Source organism: Globicephala melas, chromosome 18 (genome assembly GCF_963455315.2).
Source record: "Globicephala melas chromosome 18, mGloMel1.2, whole genome shotgun sequence".
Classification (NCBI taxonomy): Eukaryota; Metazoa; Chordata; class Mammalia; order Artiodactyla; family Delphinidae; genus Globicephala; species Globicephala melas.
The window spans coordinates 65,077,702-65,101,431 of NC_083331.1; the positions used below are offsets into that span (position 1 = coordinate 65,077,702).

Sequence of the window (23,730 nt, forward strand, 5' to 3'; positions counted from 1 at the left end):
GCCCCACCCCAAATCCATATGTTGAAGGCCTAAACCCCCATGAGACTGTATTTGGAGATGGGGCTTAAGGAGGTAATTAAGGTTAAATGAGGTCGTAAGGGTAGCACATGGGTGTGCACACAGAGGAAAGGCCATGTGAAGACACAGAAAAAAGGCAGCTGTTGACAAGCCAGGAAGAGTCCATATCAAATACAGAATTTGCTGAAACTCTGACCTGGGACTTCCAGCCTCCAGAACTGAGAGAAAATAAATTTTTGTGGTGTAGGCCACCCAGTCTGTGGTACTTTGTTATGGCGGCTCAAGCAGACCAACACACCTTTCTACATCTAATTTTTGTTTTTAGTTGATTCTCTTACATATTCCTCACCTTCCCCCAATTTTTATACTTCCAATATCCTTCTCTTGACTAATGATGTGGGCTAATAACTAATACAATAATAATTACCGTGATGATAATGTGCTTCATTGTCTTGTTCCTGATTTTGGTAAATATACCTCTAGTAATTTTCTATTAGTAAGATGCTGACTTTTAAGCTGAGATAAACACAAATACATATGCACATGCACACTTTTAATCATGTTAAGGAAGTATAATCAATATCCTTATAAAGTGTTTTTTTATATTCAGGAATAGGTCTTGAATTTTATAAAATGCTTTTTCGGCATGTACAAAGATAATCATACAATTTTACCACTTAGATCTAACGATAGTATAGGAATAGATTTCCTAATCTATTGACCATTCTTGCATCCCTCAAGCTCCATTCAATTATGATATATTATCATTTCATTAGTTTTACTATTTTTATCTTTTAACTCATTTTTACCTGTATTAACTTCTTCTGCTTTTGCTTTTCTTTACTGTTCTTAACATTTTAAGTCTGATATTTAATTCATTTACTTTTTTTTCATTTTATTGATGTAAGACTTCAAGGCTTTTCTCTGAACTTTGTTTTATTTGGGTCCCAAAGATTCTAGTATCTTATGTTTTCAAATGTTGTTATCAAGAACTGTTGCAATTTTGATGTGTATTTTTTTAAATGTTTATTTTATTTATTTTCCTTATTTATTTATTTTTTTGGCTGAATCGGGTCTTAGTTGTGGCACATGGGATCTTTGTTGAGGCACGTGGGATCTTTTTCGTTACGGCGCGAGGTCTCCTCGGGTTTCTCTCTAGTTGCAGTGTGCGGGTTTTCTCTCTCTAGTTGTGGCACACAGGCTTCAGAGCGCGTGGGCTCTGTAGTTGTGGAACGCGGGGTCTCTCGTTGAGATGCATGAGCTCAGTGGTTGTGGCACACGGGCTTAGTTGCCCCACTGCATGTGGGATCTTAGTTCCCCGACCAGGGATCGAACCTGGTCCCCTGCATTGGCAGGTGGATTTTTTACCACTGCACCACCAAGGGAGTCCCTTGATGTGTATTTTATTTTCCCTTCTACTTAAGAGTAAATAGTTTTTAACTTCCAAGTGAATAAACCCTTTTTTTCTGATGTTGTTATTGATTTCTAGTTTGCATTGATATTGAGAATTTTTTTCTATTTTACCCACTTTCTGGATTTTTTGCCATTACTACTTCATAAAAACTTGAAGAAAGGCATATTTTTTCTATTATCAGGATACAAAATTTGTTATATAACCAGAAGACCTATTATCTATACAATCATAATGTCATTTGGTCTTCTATAGCTTTACTTACCATTTCACTAGTCTGAGAGAGGTAAATTATATTTCTTCTTCCGTCTCCTGTAGTCTGTTTCAGGACTGTTGCTGCAGTGTTTTGATGTAAAAATATTTTAAACTGCTATTGTAGCCTTGTGAATTATAGCCCTAAGTATTATAAACGGCCATTTTTTGCTCATTAATATTTTCAGAACTGAATTTGGCTTCATGGCATTTTAAGGTCACTACCCTTAACACACAGTATTCGCTTGGTATACCTTGGCATGTCCTTTAATTTTTGACATTTCTAAATTACTTTAAGAGTTTTTATTTTACATACATTGTACATGCCTAATGAAACAAACTGAACATTTTTGCTAATATGCTAGTTAAGCTTATTTACATTTATTGACATCATAGACCTGGTTAGCCTCAAATGTCATTCTTTCATGCTGTATTTACTCTTTCTAGATGTATTTTTTAAATGTCTCTTTCTTTTCTTGTGCATTCAGTTCTTTTCACAGTTTAGAAGATTTAGACTTTTGTTACTCTAGTTACTATTAAACATATATGTTGGGCTTCCCTGGTGGCGCAGTGGTTGAGAGTCCGCCTGCCGATGCAGGGGACACGGGTTCATGCCCCGGTCTGGGAGGATCCCACATGCCGTGGAGTGGCTGGGCCTGTGAGCCATGGCCACTGAGCCTGCGCGTCCGGAGCCTGTGCTCCGTGATGGGAGAGGCCACAACAGTGAGAGGCCCGCGTACCGCAAAAAAAAAAAAAGTATGTTCATTTAACACCCTCAGTCATCTCTTTCTTTAACCAACAACTACTAATGATTTCTGTTACAAAAAATAATAAAATTAGCCTTTAACCTCTTTCTGCTGCCTTTCCTCTTGCACAGCCCAATTTTATTCAATAGTTTTATATTCATTACTGGTTAACTATATACTTTCAAATAAGTTCAGGCTTCCACTGCTTGACTTTTCAGCTTTAATTATATCTTTGATTCCTGAGTATTATAGTTAAGGCAATCAACAAGTTCATTTTATTTTCTATCCCCCGCCATATTTATTAGTTGCAATATTTTATCTTTGTCAGAGTAGGTACTGTTTACATACTATACTATCACCCTGTCCCCCACTTTTTACTTTTAGTTCTACACATAAACATATTCAACGCCCAACAGGCAGTTGCTCTGCCCAAGAATCTTCAATCAGTTCTTGGTCGGAGAAATTCCGCAGAAAGTGTTCTTGGGAGCAATATTCCCTGAATTTTTGCATGTTCAGCATTTTTGTAGCCTGTATATACGTATCTTCTTGAAGGACAGTTTTTCTTTCATTGAATGTCTTGTAGATGGAGCTTCACTGTTTCTTGGTGTTGAATTTGTTTTTGAGAAGTCTGATGCCAATGTGATTTTCTTCCCTTATCATCTTTCTTATTAAATGCATAAGTAATTTCCTTTGTTCCCTATAAAGTTCAATAGCTTATATTTGACCACTCTTGGTCAATTTTCCCAAGTTGCACAGTGCACCCTTTTTATTTGTGGATTTGGAACTTCGTTAATTTCAGAAAATTTTCTGATTGTAGTTTTAGGCATTCATTCTGTCCATTTGTTTCATTCTTCTATTTCACGGACTCTAGTCTAGGTATATTGGATTTCCTTTACCTGGCTTTACTTTATCATCTTCTCCTGAGTCCTTTCTATTTCTTTTTTTAAAAATTATCTCTGCATTTATTATTTCTATCTACTATGTCTTCTGCTGTGTTTTCTATAAGGTCAGTTCTCCTTTGCGCCACTTTATAACTTTAGTTTTTATTTCAGAAATGGTTTTATCTTTACTTTCTACACCTTTGCAAAGTCCTTCCAGTTCTAGTTTCACATTCCCTTGTTGTTGCTCACCAAATCCATCACTTTAATGTTCACCAACACAATGTAAACTATTGTGTTACAAAGTCTACCCAATCCCAAACAATTCCCCACCTTGAAAGACCCAACTTAAACCACCTAAACAGAGACCCTCTCCAATCCTCTAATTACTCTACCCTAATGTCCTCCTTTTGAGACACTTAACAAGTGTCTATCAAGGTGTTGCTCTCCCTCATTGCAGCAAGTTTATTAAACTCAGCTTTGCCTGAGTAACAAGTTTCCCTGGTGGCTTTTTGTTGGCGAGCTGACAGTCCACACCAGACTCCCCCCTCTCAGCTGGTTTTATTTAAACACATCTGTCTAGCCCTTTGTATGCTGTTCTCTTAGAAATAGGAGTCACTGAAGAATTTTTTTTAGAAGACTAGATCAAATTTCTTAATTTCATCAAATATCTTTCCAATCACCTAGCAAGGTGACTGGCAATAGAAAAACTCACAATTCTTATTAAATTGTTCTGAAATGAGCTGTAAACCAGGGCACAAATTCTGGTTCCATCAGTACCAATTCTGTGACCCAGAAGAAATCACTGGATCTCAGTTTATACTTTAGGATATTAACAACTGCTACAATATACAGAACATCTTAAAAACTATACATTGCTAAATATAGAATGTATTATAGGTAACATTTAAATATTAAAAGTTTTCAATTTAACAAATATTTCTGACGGAATGCTCTGTGCCAGGTACTGTGCTCATTCAAACCCCTAGGTTCAGAGTTTCCTGATTTACTCATTTCCACTAACTTTCATTCCCACTCTACTTCAGCAGCTAGCTTTGACTGTCATCCTGTGATTATGTCATCACAGTGGTTCACCTTTGGAGCTATCCCATTTGGTCCTTCCAATTATCTCTTTTATTCCCACAATATCTCTTAAACCTCATAAAATTCTTCAGCCTCTGGAATCAAAATCATCACATAGAGCAAAGCTTTGATGACCAGGAACGCCCCCTTTGGACTATTAACGGAGCAAAAAATAAACTGGATTATGTGATGCCACTGATACTTTGGCATTCCTTTCTTTTCCCTCCTTTTTCTTTCCCAACCTCTCTTCATTTCTTACTGCAAGTGGCATTATTCAAACAAACAAATACAAAAATTCTTATAAGAAAACAATGCATTCTGCTTGAAGAATGGTAAAGAGCAATTAGGAAAATTACTGAAAGGAGTAGTGCTCAGTTTTGAAGGATAAGCGAGAATTTGTTAGGTGGTCAATGAGGCAAAGAACATCCCAGGTAAGGATGATGTGCTGCGGCTTCTATCACTCAGTCTCCCATGAACTGTGCATCTACTTCATTATCATCATTGTAGTTGTCTGTCATCATCAAAACAGCTGATATTTACTGAGAGCTTACTGTCTCAGTGTAAGAGGCACTGTTGATGGGCTAACCTGGCACTATCTCTAAGCCATTTCGCCTCTGCTCCCCTCAGTCACTAGAAAAGTAAACACTAACTTTTCTAGTCTCCCTTGTGGCTAGGAATATCCACATTACAAAATTTTGGCCAATGAGACAGAAGTCAAAGATGGCTGAAGTGTTCCAGAAAGGCTTCAGTCAGGATGAATGTGGTTTGATCTTCCTGCCTCTTTCTGATTTGAATCCAGACAAGTAGTCTGGAGCTGTGGCAGCCATTCTGCAACCATAAAAGAAAAAACCATGTCTGTGGAAACCTACTTTGAGACTTCTGTTTTTTTTAATATTTAAAATTTTATTTACTTTTGGCTGCCTTGGGTCTTCGTTGCTGTGCACAGGCTTTCTCTAGTTGTGGTGAGCCAGCTTCTCATTGCGGTGGCTTCTCTTGTTGCGGCGCATGGGCTCTAGGGTGTGCGGGCTTCACTAGTTGGGGTGCATGGACTTAGCTGCTCCACGGCATGTGGGATCTTCCTGGACCAGGCCTTGAACCCGTGTCCCCTGCACAGGCAGGCGGATTTTTTTTTTTTAAACATCTTTATTGGAGTATAATTGCTTTTCAATGGTGTGTTACTTTCTGCTGTATAACAAAGTGAATCAGCTATACATATAAATTTATCCCCATTTCTCCTCCCTCTTGCGTCTCCCTCCCACCCTCCCTAACCCACCCCTCTAGGTGGACACAAAGCACCGAGCTGATCTCCCTGTGCTATGCGGCTGCTTCCCACTAGCTATCTATTTTACATTTGGTAGTGTATATATGTCCATGCCACTCTCTCACTTCATCCCAGCTTACCCTTCCCCCTCCCTGTGTCCTCAAGTCCATTCTCTATGTCTGCATCTTTATTCCTGTCCGGCAGGTGGATACTTAACCACTGCACCACCAGGGAAGGGACTTCTCTTTATGTGAGAAAAATGAACTCCTACTGTTTAAGGCCCTGTGTGCCTGGGATTAATATTACTTAAAGCCAAACCAGTCCTATGTAATAAAGCCAGGAAGTGTTCTCAAGCACTTCCTAAGTCTTAACACAGTTAGAATCATTTGGGGTCTTAAGGTAATTTAGGAGACCATTTAGCAGAATCTTATCAAACTAGTGATCAACTGTGTACTGTATGTTATAGGACTCTGGTAATGTTTCAGTGGTCTAAACTTGGCTTGGTCCTCACAAGCTTTTAAGCAAAACTAATGAGAAACAGAAGAATTATCTCATAGCCTTTATTCTCTATTTTGTGAAGAAAACCATACAGCATGGGCAGAAAATTTGGAGTATATAAGGTTAATGAGAAAGTAAGTAGGATCTATGTCAGGAAAGATTGGCTAGGATCACAAACTGTATGCTATATAAAGTAGACAATATAAAAATGGAAAATCCTGAACTGTTTTAATAATCAGAAAGTACAAGTTAACATTTCCTTTTTTGTATGAAAATTGAAGATCCAAAGTCTAAAATGTAGTGTTATTAGTGTAGTAAATTTTTTAAAAAAGGAATTCAAACAAACCTTTTGATTTTCCTGTATTTCCTCCCTCATACGTTGATTTACAGCAATTCTGGTCAGAGATCTGGGAACATAAATACAGATACAATTCATTCTTCCTTAAATGTTTGGACTAATCTATGATTCAATGCAATGTGATACTTTGTACGAGAAACTAAAAACTCTAAATCATCATGACGGAGAAGCGTACATTTCCACATAGCCTATTTGACAGGTGGTACTACGGCTTTCATTTGACAAGGGTATTTGACTCAGGTGGAATAGAGACTGTCAAAAGTTCACGTGCACAAACTGTACACATTACGTGCTGTCGCATTTTTCAAGAATACTTGACCGAAAATGCTGTTTTGTGTTGTTTTGCCCATAGGGAGAAATTCTATATGAAATTACCAATGTCATTATATGTAACGCTGCAAACAGGCAATGTTTGGAATATGTGTATAAAGAATTTTGGTTAACCTGAAATCTTTACCGCAGTATGTAAGTTCTAAAATACTGATAATGTTGACTTCATATATTCACTCTATAAGGAAGCTTAGAACTCCCTTATAATTTAAAAACAGAGCAAACTGTCTTTTAAATAAGTCTATTAGTTATATTTATTTGACCTAGTAACTACTAAGAATGCTTAATTAGCTATTTATCTGTCAATTTTATACATAGAAGAAAATGATTTAAAAATTAAAAGATTGTTAATGCAAAGTCTGGCATTAAGTAAAACTCAAGCGAAGGGTGTATCTTAAAACGACCCACGATAAGTGTGTATTACCTCTTAAAATCTGGCAGCATTTGAGATTAATTGCAACTGAAAATCTGATAATGCAAATTTTTCATTCATTTATCAAGTATTTCATTTCAATGAACATTTACTGGCTGTCTACAGAGTGACTTTATTTTTTTTTTTTGATGAAAAATAAAAACCATTTATTAAGTCTGAACATACATGGAGGCGAGATTTTTAGCCTTGGGTATCAATTATGGTTGCACCATAGATGGAGTCTGGAGGAAACCAATTCAACTCGCTTCATCCCAAGATTCAGGAAGCATCCACAAGGTCATGGAGTAATGACTTATCAGAGTAACTGTAGAGATATGCTTAAGCCTACAGTTCAGCCATTAAGCAGTGTTAGCAGAGTTGGTAAAATTTTTTTTAACGACCAACCACAAATTAAGAGCAGAGTTTAGCCACAAAATCCCTGAATAATTATAATGACTTACCGTCAAAACAGCTAATCGACTATCTTCCTAAAACTAAAATTATTTCACTTATTTGATCGAGTAATTTCAAAAGCTATTGTTAGTTAACAGCAGTGTGGCTAAACATCTATGTTTATACACACATACATATTTCATATACATATACTGACTTCTCAAATTCTTGATTTTGCTTAAACTAAAACTGAGAGTCATGCCAATATATTCATTTTTAATCTGTAAATAAGGTGACAAACCTCTCTATTTTCAGGGTATCATGAAAAGGTTCTTGGTATCTTGTGGCCAAACATGTACTACTTATTTATCTTACAAAGGTACTGACTGTCTAGATTCAGGATTCAGTAATTTGTGCTGTGGATAAATGTACCAAAGTGTCTGAAACAAATAGAGGCGTAGTGATTATCCACTGCTAAAGAAGGGATGCTGAGGACACAAGGATGCTCTCCAATTCCTCTCAGTGAAACACTATTGCTGCACCTGTCACATGTTGTATATCTTCAATATAAGCTAACTTAGCTTATGTTTTACTGGTTGCTTATAATTTTATACTATTATTCCTACAAATGCATCAAAGTCTTGTTATTTTGTAAATCCTTATAAAACATGGTAACCAGAATTGTATCTACTGGTTACTTCTAGATATGGAAATGTATTATCTATTGAACTGGAAGATGCGTTTAATGTAATATTAATATTTCTGAAAGCAGTTCAATTAGATATCTTATTGGCAAAGAAGTATTCCACAAAATATTCTATACAATTAAGACATTACTAATTGTTTGGAATCTGAAAGGACAAGAACATGATTTGGCCATACATTGGGCATAGGTCTACTTAGAGCAATACTTTTCATCATCCTCTGTAGGGTAAAGAGAAAAATGTCCCCTTATTATATACTGCTTAAATCAGTTTTTTCTTGGATTACCATATCTCACTGTTTACGTTTAAATAATTTTTTAAATACATTATTTTTTCCTTTCCATTTGCCTCTAATTCAAGAGTTCTATTTTGTAGTATGTATACATATGCATGCACAAGCCAATATTTTGCTCTAGTTAAAAAAAAAACCCAATATACATAATGAAAAGAGACCCTGATCTCATAAACACTATATATAACAGAATTAACTGATATCATTATGTTAAATGAAATCGGCTATTTTCATAAAATTTATTTAACGGAAAGAGTTCTGACTATAATCAAATCAATAAACTTTAATATACCTGGCTTTTATGGGGAAGTTCTGCGAAATGTCCTTCATTAATTTTATGGCATCATAAACTGGAGTGGACATTATTTGAGAAGCTGCTTGAAAGCTAAGATCTGGAAGGAAAAGAATATCATTAAGGAATCTAGCATAATGTTAGACCTTAACAGACATTTCCATGTAATTTAAATAACCTTTCTTGCCATATATTCATTATAGACACATTAACAAATATTCAAATTTAGCATTATTCAAAAGTTTTAAATGAAATGGAAAGCTATCACTTACATCCAGTAAGGTAAGTTTTACACTTTTATAAATGAATAATTGTCATTTAATACCTATTTTTTGTTTTCCACAAATTACAGTGGAAAGAGATGTGAAAAAAGAGATATGAAAAGAAATGCTGACGCAAAGCTATCTTTTCTTAGGTTAAGTGAAACTGGCAACAAAAAGCTTTGACAAAAAAAAATAAGAGGAAGGAACAAAGAGCTCGGAAGAGCCAATTCTGAAAAGAACTTTAAGACCTAATGTGTTCATTAACTCAGTAAATATGAAACATTCACTTTCTTTTTCAACATTTTTTTACCTTTATACAACAATAAAAATAAAATCCTAAACTTGGTATGATTTTACCTGAAATGATAGTTCTCTGGAAAGAAAAGTGCGTGTGCCTTACTGTAATCAGTCTCGAGTATGATAGAAGCAGTAATCTGCGTCTCATTACTTTGTCAAGAGTCAGAAATGGTTTTAAAACTGAATTCTTTCACTACCTAATAGCGAAGCACTTTGTTTCTCTTTAACATCTCACCAGAATTGGAATCCTAGCTTGTCAAATACTAGTAAAACGACCAGTTTATCATAGCGAGACTAGTTTTGTTTCTACCTTTTCAGTGTACAGTGGCGAATCCAGTTGGAGTCAAAGCCTAGAAAAGATGTTCCCAGGGCAGCCTCCCATGGACTGGTAAAGTCTAGTAGACCAAGGTTCAAATTCCAGCTCTACATCACTTACTAGCTGAATAACTCTAAATAGAATTTCCTTAACCTACCTAAGAATGTTTCCACTCCCCAGCACTAGTGGAGCTATCAGTGCTCACTAAAGTCTCCTAATTGCAAACAAAATGGACTCTTTTCAGTCCTTATCTTGCCAGGATCCTTCTGCCATAGGATCACTTCCTGACAAGAAAAAGTAAAACTTTCTATTCAATAAGTGGTGCTGGAAAAACTGGATGTCCACATGCGAAAGAATAAAACTGGACCCCTATTTTACACTCTATACAAAAATCAACTCAAAACACTTTAAAGACTTGAACTTATGACCTGAAACCATAAAACTCCTAGAAGGAAACACAGGGGGGTAAGTTCCTTAGCACTGGTCTTGGCAGCGAATTTTTGGATTTGACATCGAACACAAAGACAACAAAAGGAAAAATAAACAAGTGGGACTATATCATACTAAAAAGTTTCTGCACAGCAAGGAAATCATCAGCGAAATGAAAAGGCAACCTGTGTAATGGGGGAAAATATTTGCACATCATTATATCTGATAAGGGGTTACTATTCAAAATATACAAGTAACTTGTGTAAACTGCTACAGCCACTATTGAAAACATTACAGAGATTCCTCAAGAAATTAAACAGAACTACCATATGATCCAGCAATCCCACTTCTGGGTATATATCCAAAGGAAATGAAATCAATATCTTGAGAGATACCTGCACTCTCATGTTCATTGAAGCGTTAGTCACAATAGCCAAGGTATGTAAACCACCTAAATCTCTGGACAAATGAATGGATAAAGAAACTGTGGTGTATATAAACACAATGGAATATTATTCAGCCTTAAAAAAGAAGGAAATCCTGCCATTTGCAACAATGTGGATGGACTGTGCGGGCATTATGCTAAGTAAAATAAGCCAGACAAGAAAAAAAAACAAAAAAACACCGCACAGCATCACTTATACATGGAATCTAAGAAACGTCAAACTCATAGAAACAGAGAGTAGAATAGTAGCTGCCAGAGGCTGAGGGTGGGAGGAAAAGGGTACAAACTTTCAGCTCTAAGACTGAATAAAATCGGAGGATTTAATGTGTAACATGGTGACTATAGTTGATAACATTGTATTATATAATTGAAATGTATTAAAAGAGTAGAACTTAAATGTTCTAACCTCAAAAAAAGTACCCGATACATAAGTAGGTGCTCAATATTGATGAATGAATGGGTGAATGAACAGTAAACTTACAAATAAGATCCTTTATGTGTCTTCTTATTCTATTGCTATTAAAGGCAATTTTAAGTAACATAATTTTTAACTGGTGTGTATATATTTATGCTTTTTTAGATGAGAAAACTTAGTCATTACTTATATGATTGATATAACAACTTATAAAAGAGGATTTCTTGTTTTGTTTTGTTTATGTATCTTTTTAAATTGAAGTAGAGTTGATTTACAATGTTGTGCCCATCTCTGCTGTACAGCAAAGTGACTCAGGTATCCACATAGGTACCTCCTTTTTTTGGTATTCTTTTCCATTACGGTTTATCACAAGATAGTGAATATAGTTCCCTGTGCTATACAGTAGGACCTTGTTGCTTATCCATTCTAAATGTAATAGTTTGCACCCACCAACCCCACACTCCCATTCCATCTCTCTTCCCCCACCCTTGGCAACCACAAGTCTGATCTCTGTCTGTGAGTCTGCTTCTACTTTGCAGATAAGTTCATTTGTGCCATACTTTAGATTCCACATACAAGGGATATCATTTGGTATTTGTCTTTCTCTTTCTGACTTACTTAGTATGATAATCTCCAGTTGCATCCATGTTGCTGCAAATGGCATTATTTCATTCGTTTTTATGGCTGAGTAGTATCCCATTGTATACCTGTACTGCATCTTCTTTATCCATTCCTCTGTCAATGGACATTTAGGTTGTTTCCACGTTTTGGCTATTGTGAATAGTGCTGCTATGAACACAGGGATGCATACGTCTTTTCGAATTACAGTCTTGTCCAGGTATATGCCCAGGAGTGGGATTGCTGGATCATAGGGCAATTCTATTTTTAGGTTTCTGGAACCTCCATACTGTTTTCCATAGTGTCTGCACCAACTTACACTCCCACTAACCGTGTAGGAGGGTTCCCCTTTTCTCCACACCCTCTCCAGCATTTGTTACTTTTAGACTTTTTAATGATGGCCATTCTGACCAGTGTGAGGTGGTACCTCACTGTAGTTTTGATTTGCATTTCAAAAGAGTATTTCTTTTGAGGATAGCATATGATGAAAGACCTTGCCTGAGAGCATTTGGCTGCATGATGTTATACTTAAAAACAGTACAACATAGAGGGAAAGAAAGAATTTAGGCTCTAAAATGAGAGAGACCTGCTGATTTTAGGTATCGCTGATTTGTGCCTTATGAGACTGGTGACCTCGGACTAATTATTTTGTGTGTATGTTTCTCAGTTTCCTCATCTGTAAAAGCAGGATATCTATCAATACCCCATGAGTTTTTTTTTAAAAAATTAATTACAATGATGCATATAAAGAGCCTAATACTGTGCCAGACAAATAGTATTAGCTAATATTTTTATCACCGCCAATCACCATCATCATCACGACCATGGACAACTATATTTTACTCAGGTCTGATAGCATAACTGGTCTTTTAAAACTTTTTACAACATGAATGGAATTTTGCTTCACATATGCTGTTCAAAAGCCCCTGAAAATTCACTCATGAAATCAGAGAAACTGTAAATGACAAGGAAATGAATATAATAGTAGCATAGTCTATTAACATCTTTTGCTTTTTTCTAAACTATTCCCTACCTAGATGACTCATAAATTATTTAAGTCCTTCACTTTGCCTCTGAAATCCAGATTCCCATATTTAACTGTTTTCCTGGTTTCACCACTTGGATACTTCAAAAGCAGCACGCTCAATAACACATTTGTGATATTCCCACCCATCTTTGCCCAAATTTGGTCCTCTTTAGTCTTCTCTTTCCAGAAAATCCACCACTGTCCATCCAGCTGGGTAAACCATGAATCCAGCAGTTGTTCCTGATGTCTTCTCTCCCTCACACTCCATTTGCAGCCCCTTGAAAGGGTCTTTGATATTCTGTCTAAATAACCCCCCCTCAAATTTATTCTAGCCCTTCCTCAGATCTCAATTCAATCACCACTTCTTGAGGAGCCCTCCCATTTCTGTTACCCCTTCCCTGCCCCCATCCCACCAGTCAGATCTTCCTGGTATATGCCCTTCTTCGTCTTACGTCCCTTTACTTTGCAGCAATTACAATGCTAATTTTTACATTGGTTTTTAAAGTTGTTTATGTTTGTCCAAGATCCTTTGAATAAACGCGGTGTCTGCTTTGACTCTTATTTTATCTTCAGAATACAGCACTTTTTCAAAGTGTCAGTTGGAACCCATTAGTTAGTAGTGAAATCACATTAGTGGATAATGTGAAGGTTTTTTTTCTCAAATGAAATAGGGTAGAGTAAAAGAAAGTCTTGGGCTTCCCTAGTGATGCAGTGGTTAAGAATCCACCTGCCAATTCGGGAGACGAGGGTTCGAGCCCTGGTCCGAGAAGATCCCACGTGCCGCGGAGCAACTAAGCCCGTGCACCCTAGAAGCCCGTGCTCTGCCAAGAGAAGCCACCGCAATGAGAAGCCCGCGCACCGCAGCCAAGAGTAGTCCCTGCTCACTGCAACTAGAGAAAGCCCGCGTGCAGCCACGAAGACCGAGCACAGCCAAAAATAAATACATACATTTTTTAAAGTCTTACAGAATTAATAAAATGTGGTAAACATACACATCTATGCTGAAGCTTTCTTTTTAGTTTTAAGCATATCTGTGTATTCACACATTATACACTTGTGTATGGGTCTTGGTGTAAAATATACTTCCTACTCCAGGTCTCAGCCAAAAATTATAAAACCATGGCTGTAGGGACACGACTGACTCATAGTAGAAATTCAAGAAACACTTGTTAAATCAATCAACAAAGGAAAAGGTCCTGATCACTTACCCTCTCCTGAATCTACTTCCTTGGCTTCTGTAATGTGCTCTTTCTTCCGTCTCTCATCATTCCACCGTGTCTACTTTCCCCACGCGGACGAGCACGCGGACACTCCCTTGGGCACTGATTTGGGCACCCTACACCTTCGGTTAGCGCCCCCCACCTTTAAAAAACCTCTATGCTAATATTTTCAATTTTTAAATCTTCTCCTTTTAGTATAAGGACTTTATATTCACCCCACCACTGGACCTGGTCTCATCTGGATATGTCACCATCACGTTAAGTCTATCTTTTTTTAACGTCAGTCTCATTATTTCTGGGCCCCGTATTCAACCCCCAAACCCACTTACATGTTTTATGTTCTCTCTACTCAGGCTCCAAGCTGGAAATTTTAAATTCATCTTTGACTCTTTTCATCTCCTAAATATTTGCTAAACCTGGCCTTCCTCTCTATGCCTTTTACCACAGTCATAGTTCTATCTCTCGCTACACTAATTCAATGATGTCTTAACTAGATTTCCTGTTTCTAGTCCATTCAAATATACCTTCCACAGACATCAGTGAGGTTAATTACAAGTAAGCTAACTTTGCATGTTCTCTGTTTACCAGCCTTCAGAAGCACCCTATCACTTACAATTTTCTAAATTATGGGTCTCTGAAATTGACTGTGCTGACAGCTAAAAAGCTCTAAAAATATACTAAACCCCACTGAATTGTACTCTTTAAATGGGTGAACTGCATATCAAGTATATTTCAGTAAGTTATTATATTAAAAAAAAGTTGATGAGAGATGTGATAAAATTATAGATTCCACAGAAAAGTGACATATTCCCATGACCCACTAAACATTACAAATAATAAGAAAGAAAATTACAAACTGAAAAGGAATTTTGGTTCATTCTCCAAATTTGGTTCAGTCTCAAAATATCTGCTTATAGGATGTCGGTGTGGGAGCTATTCTAAGTTCGCAATGAAACATGCAATGGTCTGTTAAGATCAAAATTTTAAAGAGAAGAAAACTAAGATTTAGTTCTGATTTCTCCTGACTTACTAATCAGGATTTCTAATCAATGCTAAAGATTCTCTGAAATGTGATTTAATACCTGAGATGAATCTATAACTCGTGTACACTTTAAAAATGATTAGATGATATCAAATAACTGTACTTTATATAATTTTAAATCTCACAAACATAAAAATATGGTTTGCTTGATGAATAACCTTTTAATTAAATTTGTATTTCCACAAAAATAATGTATATTAGTCACATCATTAGTAATTATTAGTGCCTATGAAATAATTTATATCATGTTATATAAAAGCCTATTTAACAAAACAGAGATAAGTTACCAATATGCTATGTTAATGTGGACTGAAATACTATACCTTGTAGTTCCCAGACTTTCAAAGGCATCATTTCGTTATTACTCTCAATCAGGTATTTTTGGAATGTTGTCAGATTATCTCTAAGATCTGAATATCTTTCTCTGTATTAGAATATTAAGTAATGTTAATTATCATCATCTACTACAAATTACTACTATACAAGCAGTATATTTTTGAAATTAACTTTTCAAAATATTTAGACACAAACTAACTGTTCATCAAGATAATAATAAATAGTGAGGCAGCTATATCCACAGAACTTAAAAAAAAATGAGGGAGATATACATGTCTACTTTTTTCAATGTATAAAACAAAACAAAAGAAAACAAAATCTGGAAGGATGTACTCTCATTTGTCAACATTACCTGTAAGGGATCCAAGTGTGAGGGCAGAATTATTAGTTTTTATGTTATACACTTTTTATTTAACATTTTATAAATTACAAGTCTTGCTTTTATAATTAGAAATGAAAACTATTTTATAAGGAAAGACATTAATGCTTCCTATACAATTTTAGAGTTTACTCTATTTCTGAAAAGTTCCATCTTTGAAACTTATAAAAAACTTAAATAAGATAATTCTGCCTAATTAAACATATCTAGTATTTTTTAGAGAGTGCCAAATAATGCAGCATATTTTACTATACATATAATAAAAACTATAATCTTTATTCTTCCATCTCTCATGAAATCAAAACACAGTACCATTTCATATTATTAGAATTGTTATAAAAAAAACTTTATGTAGCTATCAGCACAATTTATAAACAAATACATATTTTCAACAGTAAAGAGAAATAAATATTTTAAAATGTGAGATGAAAAATAAATACACAGAAATAGATTAATCTTATAGTTAACAATAATAAATGTACTACAATTTCATATCTTGCAATTTTATTACAATGTGGGACTACATTTTGAAAATGAATCAAGTCTGCTCTTACAGTGAGAAAGCAAAAGAACTTCTTTGAAAAGAAGTTCACTATGAATTAAATTAACCACTCCTTTCTCAATATTTTAAGTTACAGAGTAATACTAAGTTTATAAGAGCTGTTATATTGTTTTTCATGTTTAATCATAAGCTTAACAATAATTTTCACGGCTAAAATTATTTAGGTAATTCAGGCAAAAACACATTATTCATACAATACCTCAAAGCAGAAGGTTCTTGCCTAAATCAATTAACTGTGTAAAAACTAATTCTGAGTATTTCCTCTCTAAAAAAACTAATATCCCAGGGTTCCAAAGGCTTTCTGAAAGACATGCAATTTATTCCCATAAATAGGTACGTTTAAAAAAAAACAGGGCTTCCCTGGTGGCGCAGTGGTTGAGAGTCCGCCTGCTGATGCAGGGGACACGGGTTCGTGCCCCGGTCCGGGAAGATCCCACATGCCGCGGAGCGGCTGGGCCCGTGAGCCATGGCCGCTGAGCCTGCGTGTCCAGAGCCTGTGCTCCACAACGGGAGAGGCCACAACAGTGAGAGGCCCGCGTACCTGCCCCCCCGCAAAAAAAAAAAAAACAGAACTATGGATTCTAAGATGCAAGACACAGCTGGAAATGGAATAAAAATGTTACCTACTAAATAAAAATCGTACTTAAATCCATTTTACAAGATGCATTAACTTTTTAAGGCCACTAGTATACAACTTGTCCAGTAAACCGTAGAACTATAACTCAGTCATCTGTATGAAGGAGCATAGTGTCCAAAAATGTTCCCCTCACTCTGTACAGTTATCTACTCCCCAGGAGAACGGACCTAAGTGTCCTTTATAAATATTTGTAATACTAAATAAGAACTAAAGATATTAATAAAAATGGTTCTTTATTTTTAATTAATGTTGTCTTTATAATAGAATGATAAACTTTCCCTTCTTGTAAATAAGAGAAACGACACATAAAAAGACAACAATCCCCACCCATGAACATTCAGCGAGCACTCACCGTCCTATTCCTTGTCCTCAATCAGTGATGCAGGAAAAAAGAAGGGGGACAGAACTTCAGTTTTTTGAAAGGTTACTTATATGTGTATATGAAATTAAGACCAGAAGTTAAAAGGCATTTAATATGGCAATACCTGGCACAGAAATTTAGCGAAATAAATATTTTCTCTTCGAGACACGAAATTTTTTTCATGCTAAAAATCCAATATTAACTATGAGTTTTGTAACCCATTAGATCTGTAAAAGAGCCCACAAATTTTTGTTTTAGTTTTTAGCCAGAGATAACTCTGATCACTTTCCATTCCAATATCTCTAACCATACTCATTATCCTGTGGAATTAGCGATTATTTTTCAATTTTGTGCTTTTCTGCATTAACCATGTGTTACTTCTGTAATAAAAACAATAGTATGTATGTTTTTAAAATGTGAAACATATGCCAACCCAGAATATGGAATCAAGTCCTTTAAAAGCAAACTTAAGAGTATAGTAATACTTTCAATTCAGACTTACTTTAATTTCCCAAAGAGAAACCCTTGAACTTCATTTGTTTCGGTAATATCTTCTACAGTAGTATTAGTCACAGCTATATTTTGGAAACAAAAGCAAAATGAAAATATTTCAGACTGGAAAATATGTAATAAAAAATTAGAAGAACTCAAAATAAAATCAAATTCCATTTGTTTTACCTTGTTTTTCTTTCATGGATCAGCTTAATGAGACATGAGTGTGCTCTCTCTGTTTAAACAAGCTTGATGATGAAATAATTAAAAACCATCATAAATGCTCTATAGATCATTTCATAGTCAAGTTCTATTTTATACCAGAATGATAAACCAAGGAGTGTGCAACGAACCCCGGGCTTAGCTCTTAAGCCAGCAAGGAATCCAAACCCTAACAGATACAGGAGTTCTCACATTCTTTCTGACACCTTTAGACATAATCAAGAAATCTTTAGAAAGACACCAAAACTCATGGCCTCAAAGAATAAGGATATATGTTATGTTCATTTCTCTTCCCCTCTCCTTTACTTACCAATAATTATAGCATACGGTGTGGCAAGTGGCATGTGTGAGGGTACCCCGGGATTCTAAGAATCTGTGACGGTAAGCAGTGTGGGCTACACTCCATCAGAGCTCAGCAAGTACACTTCTCCCTTCTTACTCGTCTGAGAGTCTGGACCTCTAGGACTGCAACTAAAAACACCGGGTGCTCTGATCCAGTCTTCCTTTCCCTCCCTTTCATTCATTCATCAGGCAAATATTTATCGACTGCCTTCTATGACGCCCGATGCCTGCCAGACAGACACCGGGAAGAGAGACGCAAAAGACGCAAACCTCAGTTGGTGGAAGAGGAGACAAATAGACAATTTTAACAGACTGTTTAAAACTTTTCCAAAAGAAAGCACAAAATATGTGGAATACAGAAAAGGGAAAACCTTCCTCTGACAGAGCAGGAAGATGGGCAGCCATCTCAGAGGTGCTGACTGATACACATGATCCTTAAAAGATGAATAGGCCTTAGATGAATAAGAGAGGTGGGAGAAAGGAGGAAGGCTTCAGGCAGCAGGAATAGCATATGCTAAGGGATGAGAGTGCTCTACAGAGGTCCCGAGGGCTGGGCATGGAGCCACACATGGAGGCGTCCAGGGAACAGAAAATTATTCTGTATAGTAGTTTAGTGTTACAGGACCACAGTGTACAAATGAGAGGGCTGAGGGACAGTGATTAGGCAGAAAGAGGCCAGAATGTGAAAAGCTTTCTCTGTTATGCTATATAGTACTTGAATTTATGAAGAGGTTACAGGGAACCAGTCCGGGATTTTAACTGGTGGAATCATAAAGTCAGATTTTCATCATAAGAAGTGCAGTCAGAAAGCACTGTGGAGAACAGATGGATTATTCCATTTGGGGGATGAGGGGACTAGGGGTACTGAAGAGGTCAGTTAGAAGCCTGACGCCCATATACAGAGGGAAAAAAAGAAGTGAACTAAAGGAGCGGAAACTAGAATGGAGAGAAAATATATTCCGAATGTACAAAATTTAATGTGCAATTCGTAATATAGAAATACATGTGATCACATGACTTTAAAAAAAAATTCTATAAGCCCAAGGATGGCTAGAAAATGCCTTATGTTACTACCATGACTGTTAAACAAGATACTACATTATAAAGCATTGTAGAGCTGTATACAAGCTATATGGAAATATATAAAATCTGGGCATTATTGTTTCTACTATACTTTTTCAGTAACTCTTTAACCAGCAGGATTTTCAATCACAATAATACAGATGTTGATTTGTAGCACATTCAATAGGAGGGCTAGAGCTAAGCTGTGATCAGGGTAGGGCTGCCAGGACCAGATCTTGAATAGAGAAACAAAATTGTAGCAGAAGCAACATCTGAGACCATATAAAAGAATGAATTAGAAACTCTTAACCAAGAATCAGGTACAAATACATTTCCAATGAGCCAGGTAACAAAAGATTCCCATAAGAATCTGAAAAGTTCTTTAGTGTTTTTAGGTCTCCAGAATCCTTCATCTAGAGCATGCGTTCAGTACACAGAACATAGACACTGGACTGGTAGATCACAGATCTACTCAATCTACTTCATCTAACCATCAACTCACAGCCCTCTCCATCCCACTTCAAAACAAAAACAAAAGCAGAAACACAAGACCATCATCCTCACTTCATTACATATAAACACTTCAGACCAAGACTTGGAAGGCAGTGCTACCAATGAGTTTTAGGTTTACTGAGATACTGATCCCCTTAGATCCCCCCCACCCTTGCTCCCAGGGGGTGACTGGGCACATCATGGGCCAGTCTGAGCTCCTGGGTCAGTCCCCTCTAGCTGTAAGCAGCCTCATCTATTGCTTCTACATACCCTACATATATTATCGATTTTTATATGTTGCGGAAAATGGTTGGGAAGCCATTGAGTAAAAGCAAATATGCTACTTCCACTTTCTGAAGTTTTTGAGAGCACAATAATATGAAATGTATTTCTTTTAGTTTAAATTCCAACTAAGGGGGAACATGTCTACCCTGTCTCCAGCCTCAAATTAATGTGTGTAAGATTACAGTCATTTTCTTTTTTCAACTGAAGTGTGTAAGCCTCCAAATTTTCATTCTACTCGAATACAGAGAATAAACTTACTTTTGACTTGGGTATCATCCAACGCTTTGTATTCTGTACTCTTAATCGCTAGCTCCACACCATAGCCAGATAAGTACATTTTCTGTGAGGCTGGTTTCTGTTCAAACACATTTATTTAAAAAAAAAAAAAAGAGAGAGAGAGAGAGAAAATATTTAGTCAAACATCTGCTTTTGAATTCAGAATGACTGTGTATTAGGACATTAGGGTAAATTACTAATATTGAAGTAATCACTGTGAAATATTGTTATTTGGGGGATATTTATACTCTTTCTAGACAGTCTATCAAGGAACTAGAATTTGGTTGATTACCACTTCTTTACTTTCTAAAATCTTTGTCATGACTCTGATGTTTTAATTACTTTTTTACAATGAAAAAAAAATCTGATCTTTTTCTGTTATACCATGGTAACTTTGCCATCTTTCCCATGAATTAATTAACAGAGGATCCCATACAATCGAGTTTCAACACAACTGTACTCTTTTGGGGGAACTACACAAGATTTGCTAAACCAGTAAATGCTATTCATTTGCTAGTTGTCTGCATGTAGGACATCCAGAGTGTCCCCAAAAGCAAATACTAGAAAGTAGAGGCAAAGGAAACAAAAATGCTCAGTGCCTTGAACAACCTATTCAAGTCTTTCTTCATGTTTCTCAATGATTAAAATATACCAAATGCCACAAATTAATACCTATCCTTGCAGTGAGAGGTAACAATTTGCCTAAACCTGAGTTGTCTGAAGTATTTATGATCAGCATTTGGTACCTTTTCTTTCACCTTTCCAAAAGTGCAAATATAAAACGTACTTCTAGAGACTACTCTGAGAAGGAAGAGAAGTCACCACATTTTTTCAAAAAAGTAAGCAACCTGGATGAATATATGTAATATTTTAGAAGATGTCTAAGGTTCTTTCTAGCTTCTAGACTGAAATTCTTATCAGTTGTGCTACAATCATTACCATTTGGCATATTCTGTCATGGGTTAGAAAACGCATCTAATCTAGCACTCAGCAAACTCCTGTGAAGATGTTATGTGTCTTTGCTTAACTAACGTTTGCGTGAGGGCAGTTTTGCAATTCTAAACATGACAGAGGAAGAGGCAGAGGACAAACAGAAAGAAAACCTTAACAGTGTACTACGGTTTTTAGTCTCTTCTTTCCTCCCTAAACTTCTCCCTCAGCCTTCAAGATAAGTATACGACCATAGTGACTATTCCTGGACTGTTCTATTTCTAAATAAGATGATGTAAGAATTAGTTTCAGATATGCAGACAAGTGTTTAACATTGCTGCCCACACTAAAATTTAATTTGCTAATTTCTCAGGCACATGCTATAATGAAAGATAGCATGAGGACACTGGGTTGTTTATAATTATAGTAATCTGACAAAGTTGAAAATCTTTTAAAGAGTTTTCAATTTCATCCAGCTCAATTTAAAAATGTATTTTGACTATCCACTCAAAAGACAATCAGTTGGTGGCTAGGCAAACTGAACCTCTAAGTCCACATATCTTGTTATAGTTCATAAAAGAAATGCAATTTCACATAACCAATTTCCATTATCAGTTCTGGAATGTTACCAGCTCCTCGATAATAAAGATAAATGTTTATTAACTTCATATTTACTTTCTCCTTTTGAAAGGTATTGATATAAAATTTGAATTGTAGTTTAATAATTTTGGATTTGCAAACCAAAAATGCTCATAGGCTAAATCAACTGGTGAAAAAAATCTTTCTTCATTATCCTATTTCTTCTTTCCCCACAAAAAAGCATCTGTTCAGAAGGTAGCACAGGGACTTCCCTGGTGGCGCAGTGGTTAAGAATCCGCCTGCCAATGCAGGGTACACGGATTCGAGCCCTGGTCTGGGAAGATCCCACATGCTGAGGAGCAACAAAGCCCATGCACCACAACTACTGAGCCTGCACTCTAGAGCCCGCGTGCCACAGCCACTGAAGCCTGCGCGCCTAGAGGCCGCGCTCCGCAACAAGAGAAGCCACCGCAATGAGAAGCCCACGCACCAGCAATGAAAACCCAACGCAACTAAAAAAATAATAATAATAAATTAATTAATTTTTTAAAAAGTAGCACAAATAAGTCTATTTTTATTAGGATTACATGCTGACTAGATTTACAGTATAACTATTTTGGATGTACAATATGTCATTAATTAAGTAGAAGGCCATAATTTGATGCTACAAAGTACCCAGATAGCTGGTGAATATGCTTTCACAGAAGTATATTTAATGGTCACATTCTCCAAATAATAGCTTGGGACACTGATTCCCAATAGATGACTATACCATCCAGGGGCGGGGTGCATATTAAAACCACTTGGGGGACTTTTTAAAAAAGATAAACATATACTTTGATCTCCCATTCCTTTTCTGATAATTGACATATAACATAGCATTAGTTTAAGGTGTGCAACATAATGATTTGATATCAATTCAAATCAAACCCTTGAACAGCATGGGTTTGAACTGCGTAAACTGCACTGGTCCACTTACACATGGATTTTTCTCAATAGTAAACACTACACCATTGCATAACCCATGGCTGGTTGAATCTGCATATACTGAACCGTGGATACAGAGGAATGGCGTATATACGGAGGACCAGCTAGAAGCTATACAAAGATTTGTGAATGTGCAGAGTGTTGGAGCTCTTAACTTCCAAGTCGTTCAGGGTCAATTGTATTATGAAACGATTACCACCGTAAATTTAGTTCATGTCCATACCTCGCATAGCTACGGTTTTCTTTTTCTTGTAATGAGAACTTTAAGATCCACTCTCTTAGCAACTTTCAAATATTCAATAGAGTACTGTTAAGTATAGTCATCATGCTGTACATTACATCCCCGGAACTTGTTTATCTTATATCTGGAAATTTGTACCTTTTGACCACCTTCACCCATCAACCCTCCCCACCCCTCAATTTCAGCAACCACCGATCAGTTCTCTGTTTCTATGCATTTGGTTTTTTTCACATTCCATATATGAGCTCATATGATATTTGCCTTTTTCTGTCTGACTTAGCATAATGCCCTCAAAGTCCTTCCATGTTATTACAAATGGCAGGATTTCCTTCTTTTTTAAGACCAAATAATATTTCATTGGGCATGTGTGTATATATACACACACACCCCACATTTATCTATTCATCCATCACTGGACACATAGGTTACTCCTATATAAGTAATGCTGCAACAAGTATGGGGATGCAGATAGCTTTTCAAGATGGCGATTCCATTTCCTTGAGATATATACCCATCAGTGGAATTGCTGTATCATATGCTAGTTCTA

The 23,730-nt window shown here is 36.3% G+C and overlaps 1 protein-coding gene across 3 annotated transcripts in view; it reads right to left on the reverse strand.

The window, feature by feature from the left end:
* UGGT2 (UDP-glucose glycoprotein glucosyltransferase 2) overlaps positions 1-23,730 on the reverse strand; it is a 191,643-nt gene that overhangs the window by 143,233 nt on the left and 24,680 nt on the right. For all 3 annotated transcript variants that reach the window (XM_060287968.1, XM_060287969.1, XM_060287970.1), the window contains exons 6-10: positions 20,429-20,525; positions 17,778-17,850; positions 15,324-15,424; positions 8,929-9,028; positions 6,494-6,554 (exon numbers count right to left, since the gene is read on the reverse strand). In XM_060287968.1, the coding sequence (XP_060143951.1) occupies positions 6,494-6,554; positions 8,929-9,028; positions 15,324-15,424; positions 17,778-17,850; positions 20,429-20,525 (432 nt within the window). The remainder of the gene's footprint in view (positions 1-6,493; positions 6,555-8,928; positions 9,029-15,323; positions 15,425-17,777; positions 17,851-20,428; positions 20,526-23,730) is intronic.